Raw genomic sequence first — 20,773 nt, 5'->3', positions numbered from 1 at the left:
TTTCGAAAATTGATGCTCTGTGGCAACCCTGTGTTAAGCAAGTCTACCAGCACCGTTTTCCCAATAGCATCTGCTTGCTTTGTGTCTGTGTCACATTTTGTTAACACTTTTTCATTATTATTATATTTGTTATGGTGATCGTGATCAGTGATCATGACTCACTGAAAGCTCAGATGATGGTTAGCATTTGTTAGTAATAAGGTATTTTTAAAAAAAAGTTTATTTTGAGAGAGAGAGAGAGAATGAGTGGGGGAAGGGCAACGGCAAAGAGATAGGGTGGACAGAGGATCCAAAGTGGGCTCCATGCTGACAGCAGAGAACCCCATGTGGGGCTCGAACTCACGAATGGTGAGATCATGACCTGAGCTGGATGCTTAAATGACTGAGCCGCCCATATGCCCCAGCAATAAAGTATTTTTAAATTAAGGTATGTATATTGTTTTTAAAGACATAATGCTATCACAGGGTGCCTGGATAGCTCAGTTGGTGAAGTGTCTGGCTCTTGATTTTGGGTTGGGTCATGATCTCATGGTTTCTGGGATGGAGCCCCGTGTCAGGCTCTGCACTGACTCTGCCCCTCCCCTGCTTGTGAGTGCACGCTCCCTTAAATAAATAAACATAAAAAAAAAAAAAAAAAAAGACCTAATGCTATTGCACACTTATTGTGTAAACATAACTTTTACATAAAATTCATTTGACTTGATTTACTGTGATATTCATTTTACTTTATTATTATTATTTTTTAAATGTTTATTTTTGAGAGACAGTCAGAGTACAAGTGGCGGAGGGGCAGAGAGGGAGACACAGAATCTGAAGCAGGCTCCAGGCTCTGAGCTGTCAGCACAGAGCCCGACACGGGGCTTGAACCTATGAACCTCGAGATCATGAGGTTGGACACTTAACCTACTGAGCCACCCACACGTCCCTTATTTTTTTAATCAAAAATAATTTTTTTAGCATTTATATCTTTGAGAGACCGTGCATGCAAGTAGGGGAGGGGCAGAGAGAGGGAGACAAGATTTGAAGCAGGCTCGGTGCTGTGAGCACAGAGCCTGATGTGGGGCTTGAATTCACAAACAGTGAGATCATAACCTGAACTGAAATCAAGAGTCAACCACTCAACTGACTGAGTTACCCAGGCGCCGTGATACTCACTTTACTGTAATACTTGCTTTATTGTGGTGGTCTGGATATGAACCCACAATTTCTCTGAGGTATGCCTGTATCTGTCATTGCTTTTCTTAACTGTTTCTCTCCCCCACTAAAACGTAAGCTCCAAGAGGATGGAGATGTACTTGTTTTCTATAAGAATGTGTCACAGTACCTGGTGTCAAGCCCTACAATTTGAGGCAGGATTACCATCAGTTTTCCAGTACAGAGAGGTAAGAGGAACTATCCAAATCAAGAGAGAACAGTAAAATGGAAAACATTTAATTTCCCATGCTGGGTTATCCACGGTGTCTTTCAATGGGAGTACTGAGGCTGAATGTGGGTAAGAGTAACATTGTGGGTATTATATATATAAAATAATGGGTAAGAAGAATATTTCATGGCATACTAAATACAAATAAACAGCAGGTTTAATAACTGCAGACACAGCACAACCACACCCCTTACTGAACAAACAGCATGGGGGGATGGAGGCCTTTATGCCAAAATGCTAAGAGGGCAACGCCCGGTAACGGGAGTACAAAATGACTTGCCTTCCACCTGGGCTTTATCGGCATTTCGTAAATTCTGTACATGATATGTTATTTTTGCAGTCGGGGGAAGCAACGTTCCTCAATAAATTATTAACAAGTATACAAACAATCAGAAAACCTCCAAAGTGACCTGCATTTCACACACTGGAAGTTCAGAGTCAAGGAGAGGAGGGAAAGAAAGTAGCGAGTAATTTCAAGATTTAACTAATCACATGTAAGTTTATCAAGAAAGTATTTTCAACAACATAGATCTTACTTCACTGCATAATAAGGCAACACAAACTGGCAGGGAATAAACTGTTAGATAATCAGTCCTTGGCTTGATTTATCTTGACCCTTATTTTCTATCTTTTATTTTATTTTTTTCTATTTTTATTTTTTTAATGCTATAAATGTTTGTATTAAGAAAAAAGTTCAAATAAACCTTATACCACAAGAAACTAGAAAAAAAAAAGAAACTAATCTGAAATTTAGTAGAGGAAGGAGATAACAAAGAAAAATCTGAAAGAGATAAACAGTAACATTACTGAAAGTAATGATCAGTTTTTCCAAAATAAATAAATAAGTAACACTGGCAATGTGTTAACTACATTAAGAAAAAAAAAAAGATAAGACTCAGACACCAAAATGAGAAATGGAAAAGAGAATACAACAGATAGCCACAGAAGCTCTAGTTCAGGATATTCTTAGAGAAATGTTAATCCTTTTCATGATTCTGTTGAAGAAAGAAAATTAGTGCTAAAAGGGAAGCAAAAATGGGTTGTTTTCAAAAGGAGCCTTGTTAGGGAGTCTTCTCTTTCTTAAAAGGAATGAAATGCAAACAGTGTACCCCAAGGGATCGGGCTCTGCAGCTGAGGGTCCCAGGAGTCCGGCCCAAGGAGTGTCACGTGCCAATGAAGAGTGCTCCGGGAATGAACCTACCAGAGACCGGCCTCATGATGTCCATTGGCTCCACTTCTTCTTTAACTTTTATCTCAGGTACCGGAGGGCCCAACACAGAGGAGAGATTGCCGGCCACAGCGGCTGATGGCGGAGGGGCAGCTGCGATGGTAGTGACAGGAGGAGTGACAGGGACCGCTCCGGGAATGGTTGAGAGGGCGACGGCTGGCTGTGATGGGGGGCTCGTGGCTGCGATCATGGTTGGGATGGTCGGTGGAGGCTGCTGAGCCGTGGGAGGGACTGCAATGGTGGGCTGGTCATTGCTTTGACTGGACACGGTCTCCATGGACACAGTGACTGGAGTGGTCATTGAAACGTGGATTTCTGACTTAGGCTTGGCACTGAAACACGAAAATGAAGATAATGTAGCAAACATCTCGGAGGATGGGTGTTTGTCCAGTTCTTTTTGTACAATGCACAGCACAACCCTAACTCTATTAGTTTGATTCTAGATATTGAACTTTAAGGTAAGTTTTAAAAATATCCCCACCTGGGCCCACCCTACCAAATTTTATAAGCAGTGATAAAATTAACCTAGAAAATAGCATTCACTTGAAGTCACATCATCAAAAGTCAAAGAACTTTTACTACATTAGTCTTTTTTCTCCCCCAATTCCTTAATGCACATGTTGCCTTACGAAGTTTTGTTTTGAAATCACAATCATACTCACTTTGTCTGTAGTTTCTTGTAAACCTATTTCTTATAGAAGAGGAAGCTCACACACATGGTAATGATTCAAAAGAATACAAATTGAAGATAATTTTCTTCCACTTCACATACCCAGCCCCTTACCCAGAGGCATCACAACTTTCCAGCTATTTTACCAGAATACTTCAGGCCTCTAAAGTAGCTATACATTTAATGTTTAAAACTGTTTATCTGAGGCACCTGGGTGGCTCTGTCGGTTAAGTGTCCGACTTCGGCTCAGGTCATGATCTTGTGGTTCTCATGAGTTCGAGCCCCACAATGGGCTCTGTGCTGACAGCTTGGAGCCTGGAGCCTGCTTCAGATTCTGTGTCTCCCTCTCTCTATGCCCCTCCCCTGCTCATGCTCTGTCTCTCTTTCAAAAAATTAATAAACATTAAAAAAAAATTAGAAAAAAAACTATATATCCTATTTTTTTCAGTTTTATCAGAAGTAGTTCCTCATGTCATTACAAATTCTTCTTAAACATTATTTTTTAAAGTAAAAAAAATATTTTTAAAGACTTTATTTTTGAATAATCACTACACCCAGCATGGGGCTCGAACTCAGGATCAAGGGTCACATGCTCTACCGACAGAGCTGGCCAGGTGTCCCAGTAAAATATTTCATTTAATAGCTGTAAAGGTTTACATACTAATGCTGAAAATTCAGGATATGAAAAGCAGTACTTTTCAAGGTATGAAAAGTACCCCCTCAAGTTCAAGGCCAAAAACAACTGGATTTCCATAGGCAAAAAATTCAACATCAAACCAAATCTCATACCATATACAAAAACTGAATTCCACATGGATCATAAATCTGAATTTAAAATGTAAAACTATAAAAGTTTTATAAAAATACAACTCCCTCCCCCCAGGATTTAGTCAAGAGTTCTTAGACATGATACCAAAAGTACACCCCAAAGAAAAAAATGATAAATTGAGTTTTAGCAAAGTAAAGGCTTTTGCCAAAAAAAAGAAAATAAAATTAAGACTTTTGCTTTGCTAAAGACCACTTTAAGAAGTAAAAGACAAGGCACAGACTGAAAAAAAAATATTTGTGAAACACATTATGTTGATTCCACTTACATGAGGTACCCAGAGTAGTCAAATTCACTGAAAAAAGAAAAGTACAACAGTGGCCCCTGTGGGCTGGGAGGAGGGAAAATGGAAGTGGCTGAATAATGGGCATAGGGAGTTGCAGTTCTGCATAGATCTGGAGAGGGCTGCCCGAGAGTGAGAATATGCTTAGCACTGATGAAATGTACACTTAAAAATGGTTAAGACAAACAAACCAAAACACATTATTATCTATGATAAAAGAATGATATTCACAATATATACACAACTCTGTAAACTCAATACTGGGAAAACATACAGTCTCAATAGAAGACAACATGAATAAGGAACAAACTTATATGAATAAAGAACAAACACTAGAGAAAATATCCAGGAGGCAAACAGGCACATGAAAAGATGTTCAATACCATCAGTCATTAGAGTCGTGCAAATTAAAGTCTTGATGATATCCTACCACACCCCAATCAGACGGTGAAAATAAAACTTAAGATTTTATAATAGCAAGAACAGGAAAGGATGTAGAGCAACTTGATATACCAAAAACCTCCTAGCACTAATAAATGAGGTTAGCAAGGTTTTAGGATACAAGGATCTCACATGTTGCTGGTGGAAATTTGAAATGGTACAGCCAGTCTGCAAAACAGTTAGGAAGTTCCTTATAAAATGAAAAATACATGGACCATGTAACTTAGCAACTATACTCTTGGGATTTTTATCCCAGAGAAGTGAAAATATATGTCTACCAAGGAAGTTGTACCTGAACGTTCATAGCAGCTTTATTTCTAATAACCCCAAACCAGAACAATCGCAATGAACTTCAATAAGCAAACGGGTAAATAAGCATACAGGTATACCCATGTGATGTAACATTACTCACCCTAAAAAGAAGAAATTACTGATACATAGTACAATTTGGATGGATCTCAAAAGTACAACATTTGGTGAAAAAATAAGCCAGCATCATTAGGTATGAAAAAATATATATATTACATATATAGAGTATATATTTAATTTGAGATTCCATTTACATAAAACTCTCAAAATGAAAAAATTCTGGTGGGGCACAGCTAAGTGGCAAGGTATTATTAGGTTTGCGGGAAAGGTATGACTGTGAATAAGGGAGTATCTTTGTGGCAACAAAAGAGGTTCACAATCTGATCATGATAATGGTTATATAAATTTATTCATGGATGAGATTTCAAATATACACCAAAGGGGGGAAAAAACTGGTGACATTTTAATAAGGTCTGTAGTTGGTCAATAGCATTGTACTAATGCCAATTTTTTCACTTTGAAAAAAATACGAGGGTTATGTAAGATGTAATCATTGGGGGAAGCTGGGTAAGGGTACATGGGAACTTTCTGCACTATTTTATAACTTTTTGTGAGTCTTAAATTGTTTCAAAATAAGTAAACAAAGGTGGGGTACAGGAAAAGATTATTCTGGAATTAAAGAGAATTAATGTGGGAGTAATGATCTCTGAAAATTCTCTTTCATAAAAGCAACAAAAACTTGGCATTAACAATGTTTTCAGAACTCTGGAAATGAACAATGTAGCAAAATTATTCAAGAAAATCAGCCAAACCTCAGTAAGACCAATAAACTCTGTGGTGTTTAACTTGCCCTATTTTTAACTGTTTTTTTTTTTTTTTTTTTAGAGAGAGAGAGAGAGAGAGAGAGAGAATGGGAGAGCGTGTAGGAGAACGTGTGCAAGCAGGAGAGGGGCAGAGGGAGAGGGGGACAGATCTGAAGTGGGCTCAGTGCTGACAGTAGAGAGCCTGATACAGGATTCAAATCCACGAACCATGAGATCATGACCTGAACTGAAGTCGGATGTTTAATCCGCTGAGCCACCCAGGCGCCCCTGCCCTATTTCTCTCTCTCCCTTTCCACCGCCAATGGTAGGCTTGCTAACCACCAGTCCATGCTTACAGCAAAAACCAGCACCCTGGCAGCTACCAGAGGGGCTAGAGGCCCTTCAAACCCTCTTGACCAGAGAACTATCATTATACAAACTGGTTGCTCCCATTTGCAAGACTGTCTTATCTACCAGACCTGCTCAGTGTGAACACCTTTTCCTTCTAGAGTACTGGAACAAATCAGACACAAGTGATCAGCTTCCCAGCTAACTGATAGGATGGTAACAAGTGGGGCAAACAATAAGCTACCCAAAAAGCTTTAAAGGAAAAGTTGGAGAATGAAATGTCCACAGGGGCTTCAAAAAGCTCCAACGTATTTCTGGCAAATTCAGGAAGCAATATATACATGTAGGACTGTGTGCGTACCTTGGGCTGTGCAGAGCCCAGGAAAGAACCAAGAAGGACACAGGTTCTCACCTCTGGCTCTGTGTAAGCGAAAAGAAAAAAGAGATGTAAAACCGCCTGCCTCAGTGTTGATGGGCTACCCCAAGACACACAAGGCCCTTAGCAAACACAGAGACTTACTGGTTCCAGGCATTCAAGGAAATTGGTTTAATCATTAGATGACTACAAAGCTAAGAGTGTATTCAGTGGCCACTCTAGACAAAGACAGTGATTTTAAAGAATTATTTTACAAAAGTCCCTAAACAACCAAAACCCAACAACAAACCCCAGCAGCACCAACAAACCCCAGGGACGTGTGGGAATCTGATTTCCAGAGTTGCCACACACTGTTTAAAATGTCAAGTTTTCAACAATAATTCTGAGGTATGTAAAGAAACAAAGCAATGTTTGAACATGGCGGGGGGAAGCAATAAAACGGTCACTAAGGATGCACAGGTGTTAGGCTTACTAGTCAGAGAATTTAAGTTAGCTATTGTAAATATGTTCAAAGAACTAAAGGAGATCATGGTTATAAGAACAGCCTAAAAATCATGTCTCAGCAAACTGAGATTAATAAAGAGACAGAAATTATTAAAAAAAAGACCAAAAAGCAATTCTGCACTTGAAAAATATAAGAGTTGAAAAGAAAACAAAAAATCACTAACAAGACTCAAAAGTGTATTTCTGGGGCACCCAGCTGCCTCAGTTGGTACAGCATGTGACTTTTGATCTCGGGGTCATGAGTTGGAGCCCCACATTGGGCAAAGAGATTATTTATAAAAAAATATATATATATGTATATATGTACATATATATATGTATATGTGTATACATATATACACACACACATATATATATATAGCAGTTGGAAAATAAAAAACTATATTTCAGCAGGCATAGGAAAGAATCAATAAGCTCAAACATAGGTCAATTGAGATTATCCAGTCTGAGAAACTATAAAAGGGGTAAGGGGGCGCCTGGGTGGCTCAGTCGGTTAAGCATCTGACTGCAGCTCAGATCATAATCTCACAGCTCGTGAGTTTGAGCCCCGTGTCGGGCTCTGTGCTGATAGCTCGGAGCCTGGAGCCTGCATCGGATTCTGTGTCTCTCTCTCTCTCTGCCCCTCTCCTCCTCATGCTCTGCCTCTCTCTCTCTCAAAAATAAATAAACATTAAAAAAAAAAAAAAACTTAAAAAAAGGGGGGGTACACAGGAGGAAAAATAAACAGAGCCTCAGAGATCTTTGGGACAGCAATAACTATACCAACATACACATACATAATGGGAGTCCCAGAAGCAAAGAGAGAATGGGGCAGAAACAATATCTGAAGAAACTGCGCCAAAGACTCCCCAGATTTGATGAAAAACATCAATCAACCAACTTGTGTAGGAAAAGCTGGAAAAACCCACACCTGGACACATAATTAAATTGTCAAAATGCACGAATATATATATTAAAAAAAAATTTTAAGTAGACTCCACACCCAATGTGGGACTTGAACTCATGACCCAGAGATCAAGTCACATGCTCTACCAACTGAGCCAGTCAAGGTACCCCCCAAGGAATTACTTAAAAGTGAAATTCTGTAATTTGATCGCACCAAAAAAGGGAATATATGGCAAAATACTAAAAGTTAAATCTAGTTGAATAATACTGTGTTCTCTATTTTGTTCTACATTTACAGGTTTTCATATTAAGAACTCCAAAAAAGAATGCTATGAGATAAAGTTGAAGATATCGCCTGCAAAGAAAAAGAGATTTTCAATTTAAACTTCTCCCAGCCATTGTATTATTTAAGAGTGTAAGCAGGAATTCTGTTTATGGAAAGACGCCTTGGACATACTTTTCCATATTCTTCCTAGTTAAGTATAGCTGAAATCATGAGTATTACATATAAAAGCAACAAAACAGCTGCTGAGAGACGAAGGCAGACTGGCTAGGGCGCTCAGGACCAAAGGAAGACATAGCAGTGAGTTCCCTGGGTTTCCTTTCTGACTGTGCTCCAGTCTGGGTCCTGGAAGGCCATAATACAGAAATGTCAAAGGGCACAGACAAAAATCCCAAGAAAAGTCTGCTCAAGGAACCAAGGCAGGAGCAGCTGAGCAAGACAGGAGACTTCTAGACAATAACTGCTCTCCCAGTGAAACACCACAGAAACGACTGTGGTCCCAATTCCCACACTCTCCGGCAAAGGCTGTGGAGAACCTAGACTTCCACACTTGCCAGGCTGTAATGAGGCAGCGTGATTCTCTTTCCGCCATCTCACTATTGAAGTGGTGTCAAAAGAGGTCAAGCAGGGAACCTGGCCTTCAACTCTCCTCTTGGCAGTGAGAAGGCAATGCTTTCCCTTCCCCAGTTGCGGCCATGTGAGAGGAGGACTGCCAAAGCATTAAGCTAGAAATAAACTCCAGGGTCTTCTAAGACCATAAAGGTCCAGGTCCAAACAGAAAACCACTCGTCTAACCAAGAGCCAAGAAAATCACAACTTGAACAGGAGATGAATGATGTCGGGTAGCATCTGACAAGGACGTAGAGATCATAAAAGTGCTTCAACAAGCAATGACAAATTCAAAAGATGAAAAACAAATTTAAAAGATAAAAAAAACCAGAAAAATCTCAGCAAAGGAATCAAAGTTACAAAAAGATCCAAATTTAAATTACAGAAGTGAAAAACAATAACTGACCAAACATACTCACTGGACATTCTCAGGAGCCCAGTGGAGATAGAATCAGTGGGGTTGAGGACAGATCAATATAATTTACCTAATCTCAACAACAGAGAGAAAGGAGACTTAGACTCCAGAGTGATGGCCCTGCCCACTGTTAGAGCTTAGAGTTGAGGCCACTGGCTGGCCAATGAACTCACAAGTGTAGGTAGTGTGCCACATGAGGGGCAAGTCTTTCGCTACCACCACAAGGGTCCGTGGCCCAGTGAATGGAGTTTGATAGTAATTCTTGCTACAAATAAAAACAAAAAGAGTAAGGGCAGAAAAAGGACATTTCCTGATTTGCAAAGGGTCAAAAATTGACATCTTACGTACTGTTTGTCTGCTGCAAAAGAGATGCTCTAACAAATCAGAAAGTAAATCAAGAAAAAAGGAAATATACATCACCAGGGATGAGACGAAGGGAATTCAGACCGTGAAGGACAAAGGAAACACAAGGGATAACAGCTGGGCACCGAGTCCAGAGAGCAACCAGTGAAGATTGGAGTAGGTGGAAGCAAGGCTTTAAGGAGGGAGGGATGTAAACTAGAAAAAAATGGAACTGACAGAGATCTGATAGGTCTGCCTGTATTTGGAGAATTTCTATAGGTTTCGGGGAGAGTCTGAGGATGAATTAGTACTATGTGATTTGTTTTAAAGTTCATATTTTAAATTTATTTTAACAGCTTTTGGATTTACTTTCTAAATCTGTTTTCTATTTTATAACATTAAAATAATTTTTTAAATGTTTATTCATCTTTGAGAGAAAGAGACAGAGCATGACTGGGGGAGGGGCAGAGAGATAAGGAGACACAGAATCTGAAGCAGGACCCAGGCGCCAAGCTGTTAGCAGAGCCAGATGCAGGGCCCGAACCCATGAACCGCAAGATCATGACCCGAGCTGAAGTTAGACGTTCAACTGACTCAGACACCCAGGTGCCTCTCTATTAAAAGAAAACTTTTTAATGTTTATTTTTGAGAGACAGAGAGACAGAGTGTGAACAGAGGAAGGGCAGAGAGAGAGAGGGAGACAGAATCCGAAGCAGGCTCCAGGCTCTGAGCCATCAGCACAGAGCTTGATGCGGGGCTCGAACTCATGAACCAAGAGATCATGAGCTGAGCTGGTCAGACGCTTAACTGACTGAGCCACCCAGGTGCTACCCCCTCCCCCATTTTATATTTTAATCTTCCTTAAACTTTTGGCTTGGAATTAGTAATATAGTCATGTTTCATTTTCTTTTTTTTAAAGCTCTATGTCCAATGTAGGGCTTGAACCCATAATCTTAAGATCAAGAGTCGCATGCTCTGCGCAAGCCAGCCAGGCGCCCCAGTGATACGTTCATGTTTCAAAGGATGTACTGGGAACTCTTGTTCCCTCCCTTAACCCTCCACTATCTCCACACAACACCACTCTACTGCAGTGTCTCACTGAATCTAAGCTGTCAGTAATTATACACCCATGTCGTGTAGCACTTAAAAATAATTAATGACAACATTAACACATCCTTACTTTTAACTCACATATTGGTTTCTGAGATGTTGACATGTATATGTTTGATCTTGTATCATAGTATGTTTTGTATGGTTTTTGTTTTATATTTATTTCTTTTAAAAATTTTGCTTTTTCGGGGCAACTGGGTGGCTCAGTTGGTTGCGCGTCCAACTTCGGCTCAGGTCATGATCTCGCAGTCTGTGAGTTTGAGCCCTGCGTCAGGCTCTATGCTGACAGCTCAGAGCCTGGAGGCTGCTTCGGATTGTGTCTCCCTCTCTCTCTGTCCCTCCCCTGCTCATGTTCTGTCTCTCTCTCTCTCTGTCAAAAATAAATAAACATTAAAAAAATTTTTTTTTAATTTTGCTTCTTCCATTTCTATCCTCTATGTCTACACTGTTTTCTATTTTAATTTTACCTTCATTCTGTGGTTTCTTCTAAATCTTTACTGAGTTCTATCCCTTCACATGTCATCCCTTTATGTCCTGTCACTTAGTGTGCATTTCATCCTTTGTGTGTTTTCCATCAGTGAGGTGGTGCTAACATCATTAAGTAACTTAAATTCACAGTCAGAATTTTAAAATAAGTTTCACACTTATTCTGTAACACTTTTCTGGTGCATGTTCTTACTGAACAAATGAGTATATTTTGTTGCTCTTTTCCTACGTTTTAATTTTAGTTATCTTCACATGAATATCCTTTTATTACTCATCAGTGAATGAGGTGGGCTATTCCTAAAAGCAGCAATTTCCATGAGATTCCTTTCACTTGGGCGTGGGAGTGTGGGGAGACTGCTCTGGTTTCAGCTAGTTATTTTTCACCGTCCAAATGCTCCCTTCTTTCAGGTGGCACAGAAACATAATGCCCACTGCAAGGAAGGCCATCTGGGTGCCTGCATGTGTGGGGCCCTACCTCCACAATCTACCTTGGAACCATATTAAGTCCGGGAAAGACTCTGCAAATAGCCCCTGCTCACCTAAGTTTCTGCACATACAGTTGCTTACAAGGAATGTACTTTTGTATGTCACAGACGCTTCAGTTACTGTATTTTTTCCCCAGCACTTTAAAAGTTAACTCTAGTGCTACTTAAAAAAAACAAACAAACAAAAAAAAACACTTGAAAAACAAAGATAATGTATTAAATTTGTAAAGTTCAGTATCTAATGTTGGCAACAATGTGGAGAAAATGGGAACACATTTCATGAGGATATAAACAGATACAGTGACTGGAAATCAGAATTTAATCTCCACATTTAATTTGACCCAGTAACGCTACTTCCAGAAATGTATTCCAGAGAAATGTTTGCGAAGGGGCTCAATGATAAAGATTCACTGCAGTATTTATTACAGTGATAAATGGAAATAATTTAAGTGTTCATTAATGGAGGACTAATTATGGCACCAACACTTCTGAGAACATCACACAGTAAAGGAATAGGAATACAGTCTCTTTTTCTGGTTTTTCGTTTTTCTGATCTCCTAAGAGGACATGTCTGAACACGTGGTCTTTGTACCAGGTCTATTCTCTATACTCACTGTTGATGGGCTCTCTTCCACTCTCACGGTGTTAGAAACATGTATCTGCCAAAACTTAATCACCAGCATAGACCTCTATCTTCAATTCTAGGGCTGTATCTACTTCAGAATTTTATATCCAACTATACATTTGATATCTCCACTTGGCTGTGTCTAACCACCTGGAGATCACAAGAGTAAAATATTTAGAACTAAACTTAAAAAGTTTTTTCTCTCGGAGTGCCTGGGTGGCTCAGTTGGTTAAGTGTCTGACTTCGGCTCAGGTCATCTCACGGTTTGTGAGTTCAAACCCCGCGCCAGGCCCTGTGCTGACAGCTCAGAGCCTGGAACCTGCTTCAGATTCTGTGTCTCCCTCTATCTCTGCCCCTCCCCTGCTTATGCTCTGTCTCTGTCTCTCAATAATAAATAAACATTAAAAAAATTTTTTTAAAGAAAAAAGTTTTTTCTCTCCTATTCCCATAGGCTTCCTTACTTCAGAAAGAATAATTCCTTATCTGCAGTTGCTCAGGCAAAACCTCCTAGCCGGACTTCTCCCTTTCTGTCAGGAAATTCTGTCAGCTGTACCTTCAAGATACAACCAGAATCTGAACTCTTTTGAAGACTTTTACTACCTCCACAGTGGTCCATGCCTCTATGATAGTCTAAGGTTGTATTATTTCTCACTTGGTCTCCCTGCTTCCACTCTTACTTCCTTGCAGTTTATTCCCAGCACAGTAGCCAGAGCAGTTCTTGTAAAAAAAAAAAGTCAAATCATGTCACTCCTATGCCTTAGACCTCTGATGGCTCTCAGTCTTACCCAGAATAAAATCGAAAGGACACTGAATGATCCACAAAGCCCTACATCATCTGGCCCTCAGTTATATCTCTGAACCATGCTGTGCAACTCTCCTTTCGTTCTAGGCTTGTTTCTCTTGCTGTTCCTTGTATATACCTAACATATAGATAGTCCTGACTTTGTGCAGTGTGTGAATCGTACGTATATATGTGTAACTACATTATACCAGCCTCCCACCAACGCAGTTCAAATTTGAGCTACCACTCACTATAATATTAACTGTGAGTAGTTATATAAACTTTAAGCAATTTTATGCAAACTTTGCTGCTGCCTCCTCAGTCCATAAATCACTATGTAACTAACAGATGTGCATCAGGATCTATGACCAATCACATCACTTCCTTCGAATATGTCCATGACTGGTTACTGAATCTGTTATTCAGTTTATACGGACAGCAAAGTGTGGAGCTGTGCAGTCTCTTGTTTCCCAGAGACAAACCCAGGTGAAATTTTATAATAATGGATGACAGAGAGCAAAAACTGGCCAACACAGATAAAAATGCAGAGAAAAAAACAGTCATTCTGGAAGTGAAATTGGATGTGATTAGAAGATTTGAAACCAGCAACAGCAGAGAAGACAGGACGAGCGCTAGGCCTGTATGAAGATACGGCATGGACCACACAGACAGAATCCAATGAATTGGACTTTGACTTTACCGACAAAGATGGTAAAGTCGCTTATCATCTTTTAGTTTAAATTGCACTGGGCACAGAAAGCCGCTGTGGCAAAATGTAGTATTGACTTCCACTTTGGACTGACGACTATTCAATCCTATTCAGATCTAAGTGGTAAAGTTAGCTGGCACAATGAACGAAAAAGGCCAATTTCAAGGAGAATGGGAAAAAAAAAAAAAACCCATGAAAACAAAACAACAAATCCTTTCCTGGCCAATAAAGGCTGGTTTACTTCAAAGTTAAGTAATTAATTAACTTTAATTTAACGAATTAATGTTAAGCTATCTGATGAAGCTGCTAGCACAGTGAAAAGATTCTGCTTTGACATGTGCACTTGTACTCCACGTGTTAGTTACGGCAGAGGGTTTTGATAAAAAGGATGAAGATATCCCTAGAAGTGAGGCTGGCAAAAAATTTCACGTTAAACGAACTCTTGGAGACAATTTGCCAACACTGAAAAGATACAGGATACAATGTTAGAAGCAGACCGAAACTCAGAAAGGAGTATGACAATTCACCAACACATGGAAAGACTGTCGCTCTGCGTCAAGTTACACAATGTGAAGGCGGTAAGCGCTGTTCAAACTACTCTTGATTAGTTTTTAGAAGACACTTTAGTTCTCAATGTTTCTCATGTTTAAATTACAGTGTACCAAGTGTTAGTTTTACTACTTTTTTCACTTCCTTATATATAACTGACAATGAGAGAGTTTTGAGTATTTTCAGTGTTTTTAAAGATCCTAGAGTAAGTACAATCCCACCCCCTACAATTATGATTATTTTTCACAGCTGCCCCTTGAATGGTTATTTGTACTTTTCTGCACTACTGCGTAAAGTAATGACCGCATGTCCTCCCACATAATTCCTGGCCCCGCTCTTTGCTCTGACTCATGCAGCTGGACATCAGGCAGCATGTGGCGCTTCCTTCCTGCCCTTCAACCTCTGCTCAGAGAAGGCTTTCTGGATGGTGTCACCTCTGCCTCCCATCGCTTTACGTTCCCTTCACACTGCCTCCTTTTCCTTCACGTATTTGTTTCTCTACACCCACTAGAAAATAAGCTTAAGGAGAATGGACACTTTGTCTTAGTCACTCTTCTATATTCCCAGATTCTAAAACAGTACCTGGCACATACAAGGCATTCATAATTTTCTTCTTGAATGAAGTTTTATGAAGTACATCTAAATACATTAACATGGCAAGCTGTTACTGACAGAAGTAAAAATGGCAAGATACAGAACACTCTAATCAGCAAGATTCTGTTTTTAAGACTCAATCTATCTACCTGTGTACACAGACAAAAGATGCAGAAAGATACTTAATACTGTTACCAATCAATATTAATTCTAGCTAGTGGGACTGGCAAGGTGGGTGGGGAACAGGACAATGATTTTAACTTATACTTTAAATGTTCTTACATTGCCTCTCTTTCCCAAAATAGTGTTACTGGTGGAATGAAGAACAAAGAAAGCAGCATGTATTAACTACTGACATGATGCCATTTTTGACAGCAATGATAACTGGGTGTTTACTATGAGGCAGGCACTGTTCTAAACACTTTAAATGCATCATTTCATTTAAATACACAAGAATCCAATGAAGCAGATATTATAAGTATGGCTATTTCATAAATAAGAATCAGAGAGGCTGAGAAATATGTCCAGGTCACACAGCTAGAATGTGGATATAAAAAGACGCACACAGGCAAATTATGTAAAATTTGTCACGTTAGACTCTTTCCTCCTCAATTGTGTGCAGTTGGAACCAAGAGTGATAACATTTATGTGCTCACCCTGCAGGCCTAGGTGACCCAGATGTACTCCGCATAGAGCTTTCCACTCGAGGGCTAGCCACTTCAGGAGGCTGAGGAGGAATGAGGGTTTTCCGAACTGCCATTCTGAAAGAGACCAGACAAACCCAGAAAACAACAGTCCGAGGGCATTAAAGGATAAGAAGTAAATATTTGCTAGGCATAACTATGACAAAATAAAAACACTACATTTGCTAGGCATTTTTTAAAATGGTTTTTAAAATTTTATCCAAATACTATAGATATGTTATTGAAAATGCCAAATTGCACTAAAAAGCTTTTAACAAAATGCAGGTCCCCTCCATCTCTCCCCATTTCTTGCCCATCTCTCTCCAGGAAGCAACCACTCTGACTCTTTCAGCTGCTGCTTCAACCATGCCACATCTCCTTTCTACTTATTATCAAACTTAACATCAGTATTAAGTGTTCCTCCCGATCACTGTTGTGTTTACATGTTTATGTTGACCTGAGAAAAAGTTCCTGGAAGTCAAGTGAAAGAAAGGTGACCAAGTTAGTGTCACTGTGCCATCCAGTAGAAGCCACGTGTGGCTCAGATGGGAACCAGCGGGCTCAGCAATGTGGAAGCTGTAAGTGTGACATGGGCAGTGTCGGCAGAGTGCTGGAAGCAAATGCCAGATGAGCGGGCTGAGAGAAAAATGGCTTGAACCAGAATACACCATTTTGCAAAGCCTAATTAATGGATCCAGACAGTGATCACCAAGTCTGCTAACATCTCAAAATGGGGGACTACCAGACATTTTAATTTATAAACTGGTCTTCCCAAAAATAAAAATAATAAAAAAAGAATCTATTCAAGCTTTAGATTCAAGTAACAAGAGACAACGTGGCGGGGACAAGAACAGCAAAACCAAACTACAGGGGTAGTGGGCTAAATTGATATCCAAGTCCTAATCCCTGTACCTGTGAATGTAATAGAGTCTTTGTGAGTGTAATTTAGTTAGAGATCTCAAGGTTAAGATCTTTCTGGTGTGGAGGGTAGACCCTAAATCCAATGACTGGTATCCTTATCACGGAAAAGAGAGATATTTGAGACAGAGAGACACAGGAAAGGTCATGTGAATACAGAAGAAGAGACTGGCGTGATATTCCCACAGCCAAAGGATTGCCAATAGCCACCAGAAGTTAGCAAGGAGGCATGGAATGGATTCTCCCTGGGTGCATACACAAGGGAACACCCTGCTGACATCCTGATTTTAGATTTCTAGCCATCAGAACTGTGAGGATAAGGTTTTTTTTAAAGATTTGATTTTTATTTATTTTTGAGAGAGAGAGAGAGAGAGAGAGAGAGAAAGAGACAGAAGGCACAAGTGAGTGAGGGACAGAGAGAAAGAGAGAGAGAAGTGGGGCTCAAGCTCACCCAAAGTAGGGCTCAAGCTTACCCGATGTGGGACTTGAATTCATGAACTGTGAGATCATGACCTGAGCTGAAGTCAGATGCTTAATGACTGAGCCTCCTAGGCGCCCTAAAAGATTTATTTTTAAGCAATCTCTACACTCAACATGGGGCTCGAACTCACAATCCTGAGATCAAGAGTTGCATGCTCCACCGACTGAGCCAGCCAGGCACCTCTGTGAGAATACATTTCTGTTGTTTTAAGCCACCAGATTTGTGGTAATTTGTTATAGCAGTTCTAAGAAACACAAAGGGGATGTAACAGACAAAACCCTGGGAAAGACAGGGAAGGAGAGGAAAAAGTTTACAGGACAAAAGACCAAGTTTCTTCAACAAATAAATCGCAAGGAAAAAAGAGATGAAGGAAATCTATATATAGAAGAGCCTTAGGAGACATATCAACTAAATACAATGTGGGCACCTTATCAGAATACTGATTCAAATAAATTAAAACAAAAAAGTTGTGACCTCTGAGACCCCTAGAGATTTGAACTAGATATTTGATATTATGAGGTTATACTTTTTCATAAGTATCTCTCAATAGACATATGCTGAAATGTATACAAATGAGAAGATGTACTATTTAGGATTTGCTTCAAAATAATTTGGTAGAAGGGGGTGGGTAGGCATCTAGATTAAACATAATTGATTGGCTATGAGGTGATAAGCTGATAACTGAAATTGAATGATGGGTATAACATTCATATGTTCAAAATTTTATTACGTTTAGTTTCCCATAATAAAAAGTAAGACATAAGACCAATTCCACTAACTACCCCCGCAGAAAACGAAGAAAACAATTAAACATAGTGAGATACACCACTCTATATCCACAGACTAACCAAACTTAAAGAGTGTCAACAACAAGTGCCAGTGATGATAAATGCGATGACCCCCCCTCCCTCCCTGCCTGCTTGGAGCATACGCAGGTACCTACCAGAGATGCACATAAAGCATAGCCTACAACCCAGCCAATCCCCTCCTAGGTATGTAACAAATACATTTAGCTATGTGTCAAAGGTCATGCACAAAAATGTTCAGGATAACATATGGCCCCAAACTGGAAACAACCCAAATATCCATGGATAAACTATGGTACTGTTATTTAATGGCATCTCACATAGCAATAAAAATACTACAATCACATACAATTAACGTGGATGAACTAAACAAAGGGAAGGAAGATGGAGTCATACAAAAACACGTAATATATGATTCAACACAAATGCCACAAGAGGCAAAGCAAGTCAACAAGGTCAAAAGATAAACTGCTTAATTCCCTTTGGGAGAAAGTATTGGTAGTGTTCTGTTTCTTGCCTAGATAGTGGTTGCATGCTGTGTTCACTCGGTGCTAAATTACCCCATACCTGCATTATCTATGCAGTTTTCTATACCTCAGTGAAAACGTGGAGAGAGAAAGAAACTGGAAGAAAAAATGGAGTTAGCAAACTCCTTTATTTTCTTTGGAAATAGTAGCAAAAAAACCCATGAGAGCATTTTTTTGCTTTCTATGTGAAGGAAACACCAGCGAGAACACACTGGTAAATAGGTGAGAGGGAGGAGAGCTACAGCACTGTTCTCAGCAGGCTAGAAAGGCAGAGGTCAGGGGCTCCAGAGCGAAGGGCTGAGAGTCTGTCCACAGTAAAAGAGGAGATGAGTAGAGTGTGGGATACAGATGCCGGCAGGTAGGGAGATTGAAAGCTAGAGTTGACCAAGTTCTCTTTTGGGTGTTTCCATTTTTCTCAAAAAAGTAGGGATCAAGTTCATTAGCTGGTAGTGAACATGGGTAAGAAGTGTGGGAGTTCTGAGAGGAGCAGGGGGCAACTGTCCAGGAGAGTGGCTTAGGACAGGATCCTATGCTGGTCTTCAAGATCCTAGTGGAGGTCTCTGAGGTTAAGCAAGGCCAGTCAACACAGTTGTTTACCCCACCACAATCTGCTGTGCAAATTCAGCAGAAAGTTGGATTTGACTCTGGTTTTGACAAAGTGAAGAGGGGTGCAAGGATGTGGGGGCCATATGCAAGGAAGTGATTGCAGCAGACCCCAAAAACTGAGTCAAGGAGAGGAGAGAAAGGTCATGAAAGGGGGTAGCATCAACGGGTGGAAGGCTCCCTGGTGGGTAGTGTGCTCACCACTGCTGGTGAGGTGGGAAGACAGAAGGTAGGCTGTGGGACACCGGAGGAAAGAAGAAAAGGTCAAGGAAGGCCTGTGCTTGTGGGTTTGTGCTGATGGATGGGGGAAGACGGAGAGGCATTTAAGCAACTGAGAAATCAGAGACCCGGGATATCATTTCAGACAGAATGACAGCCAGATGTTAGGTACCTTCTGAAGGACATACAAACATACCCCCAAATTGAACTGGAATCTGATCTTGAGCTGCTCTGACCAACAAGGTAGTCTCTGGCCATACGGGGCTACTAAGTACTTGGAATGATGGGCAAGTGCAACCAGGAGCAAAATTTGTACCGGTATTTCATTTAAATACTTTGAATTTAAAACTGATATTTGATTCAGTTATTAGAAAACTTTTCAGTGGGCCTGGAATGACTTGGCTATGTGAAAGTATACTCTTCAAGTGCAAATTTTATGAAATCTGAATACGAACTGAGTGCTTTCGAAGAGGGATGGCTTGAAAGTGGCAGTGAGTCATCAAGAGGACATGGACCCCAGCACCAGGCCCAGTGACAGGAGGATCAGGAAGAGAGATAGCCATTACTTTGGGGAGAGTGCAGGAGTCGAGATCCTGAGGAAGAGCCAAGTTCCACTTAGAGAAGGCAGACATACTCAAAGAGGAAGGAATTCCGATGATGACAACTCAGCTATGGGGGCACAGCAGAAAGGTCACAGGGAGGCGGCCAAGTGGAGGAGAAGGGGACAGATCTTTTTGTCTCCAGGGTTGTGAGATTTCAACATGTTTATCTAAGTAACAGTTTAAAAAAAGTTTTTTTTAACGTTTATTCATTTTTTGATAGAGACAGAGAGTGAGTGGGTGAGGGGCAGAGAGAGAGGGAGACACAGAATCGGAAGCAGGCTCCAGACTCTGAACTGACAGCACAGAGCCCGACACGGGGCTTGAACTTATGGACCGTGAGATCATGACCTGAGCTGAAGTCGGACGCTTAACTGACTGAGCCACCCAGGCGCCCCTCTCAGTGCTGGTTTATTAACACGCACTGCATCTACTTATGCTGGGCATGTTGTGGTTCTTTAAATCAGGAAACTCATGCCCTTTAGGTTTGGAAATTTTCTAGGAGTTATTTAAGTGATCTTCCTTCTTTTCTCAGATCTCTCACTGAAACATTACTTGGAGGCGGGATCTCCTGAGCTGATTCTTTGATTTTCTTGTCTTTCCTCTTCTATCTTATTTTTGTGTTCTTATTTTTCAATCTACTTTTGAGACATTTCCTCACCTATACTTTTTTTAAGTTTTTTTTTTAAGTTTATTTATTTTGAGAAAGAGAGAGAACGGGGAAAGGAAGGGCAGAGAGAGAGAGGGAGTGACAGAATCCCAAGCAGGCTCTGCACTGTTAGTAGAGCTGGATGAGGGGCTCGAACTCACAAACCGTGAGATCATGACCTGATCATGACCTGATAAGTCAGAT

At 40.3% G+C, this 20,773-nt stretch overlaps 1 protein-coding gene and 1 non-coding gene across 11 annotated transcripts in view; one reads left to right on the top strand and one right to left on the bottom strand.

Moving 5' to 3' along the window:
• SAP130 (Sin3A associated protein 130) overlaps window positions 1-20,773 on the bottom strand; it is an 81,597-nt gene that overhangs the window by 15,015 nt on the left and 45,809 nt on the right. For 8 of the 10 annotated variants that reach the window (XM_040474709.1, XM_040474715.1, XM_040474708.1 and 5 more), the window contains 2 exons: window positions 15,741-15,845; window positions 2,625-2,983 (listed from right to left, as the gene is read on the bottom strand). In XM_040474709.1, coding sequence (XP_040330643.1) covers window positions 2,625-2,983; window positions 15,741-15,845 — 464 coding nt within the window. The remainder of the gene's footprint in view (window positions 1-2,624; window positions 2,984-15,740; window positions 15,846-20,773) is intronic. The other 2 variants (XM_040474711.1, XM_040474710.1) reach the window with 1 other exon arrangement.
• On the top strand, window positions 9,523-9,676 carry LOC121031162 (small nucleolar RNA SNORA62/SNORA6 family). The gene has a single exon (XR_005790588.1). It is a non-coding gene; the product is annotated as a small nucleolar RNA SNORA62/SNORA6 family (small nucleolar RNA).

This window comes from Herpailurus yagouaroundi, unplaced genomic scaffold (genome assembly GCF_014898765.1).
Source record: "Herpailurus yagouaroundi ecotype Mexico unplaced genomic scaffold, PumYag 140, whole genome shotgun sequence".
Taxonomy (NCBI): domain Eukaryota; kingdom Metazoa; phylum Chordata; class Mammalia; order Carnivora; family Felidae; genus Herpailurus; species Herpailurus yagouaroundi.
This window is presented reverse-complemented; position numbering and strand designations above follow the sequence as displayed.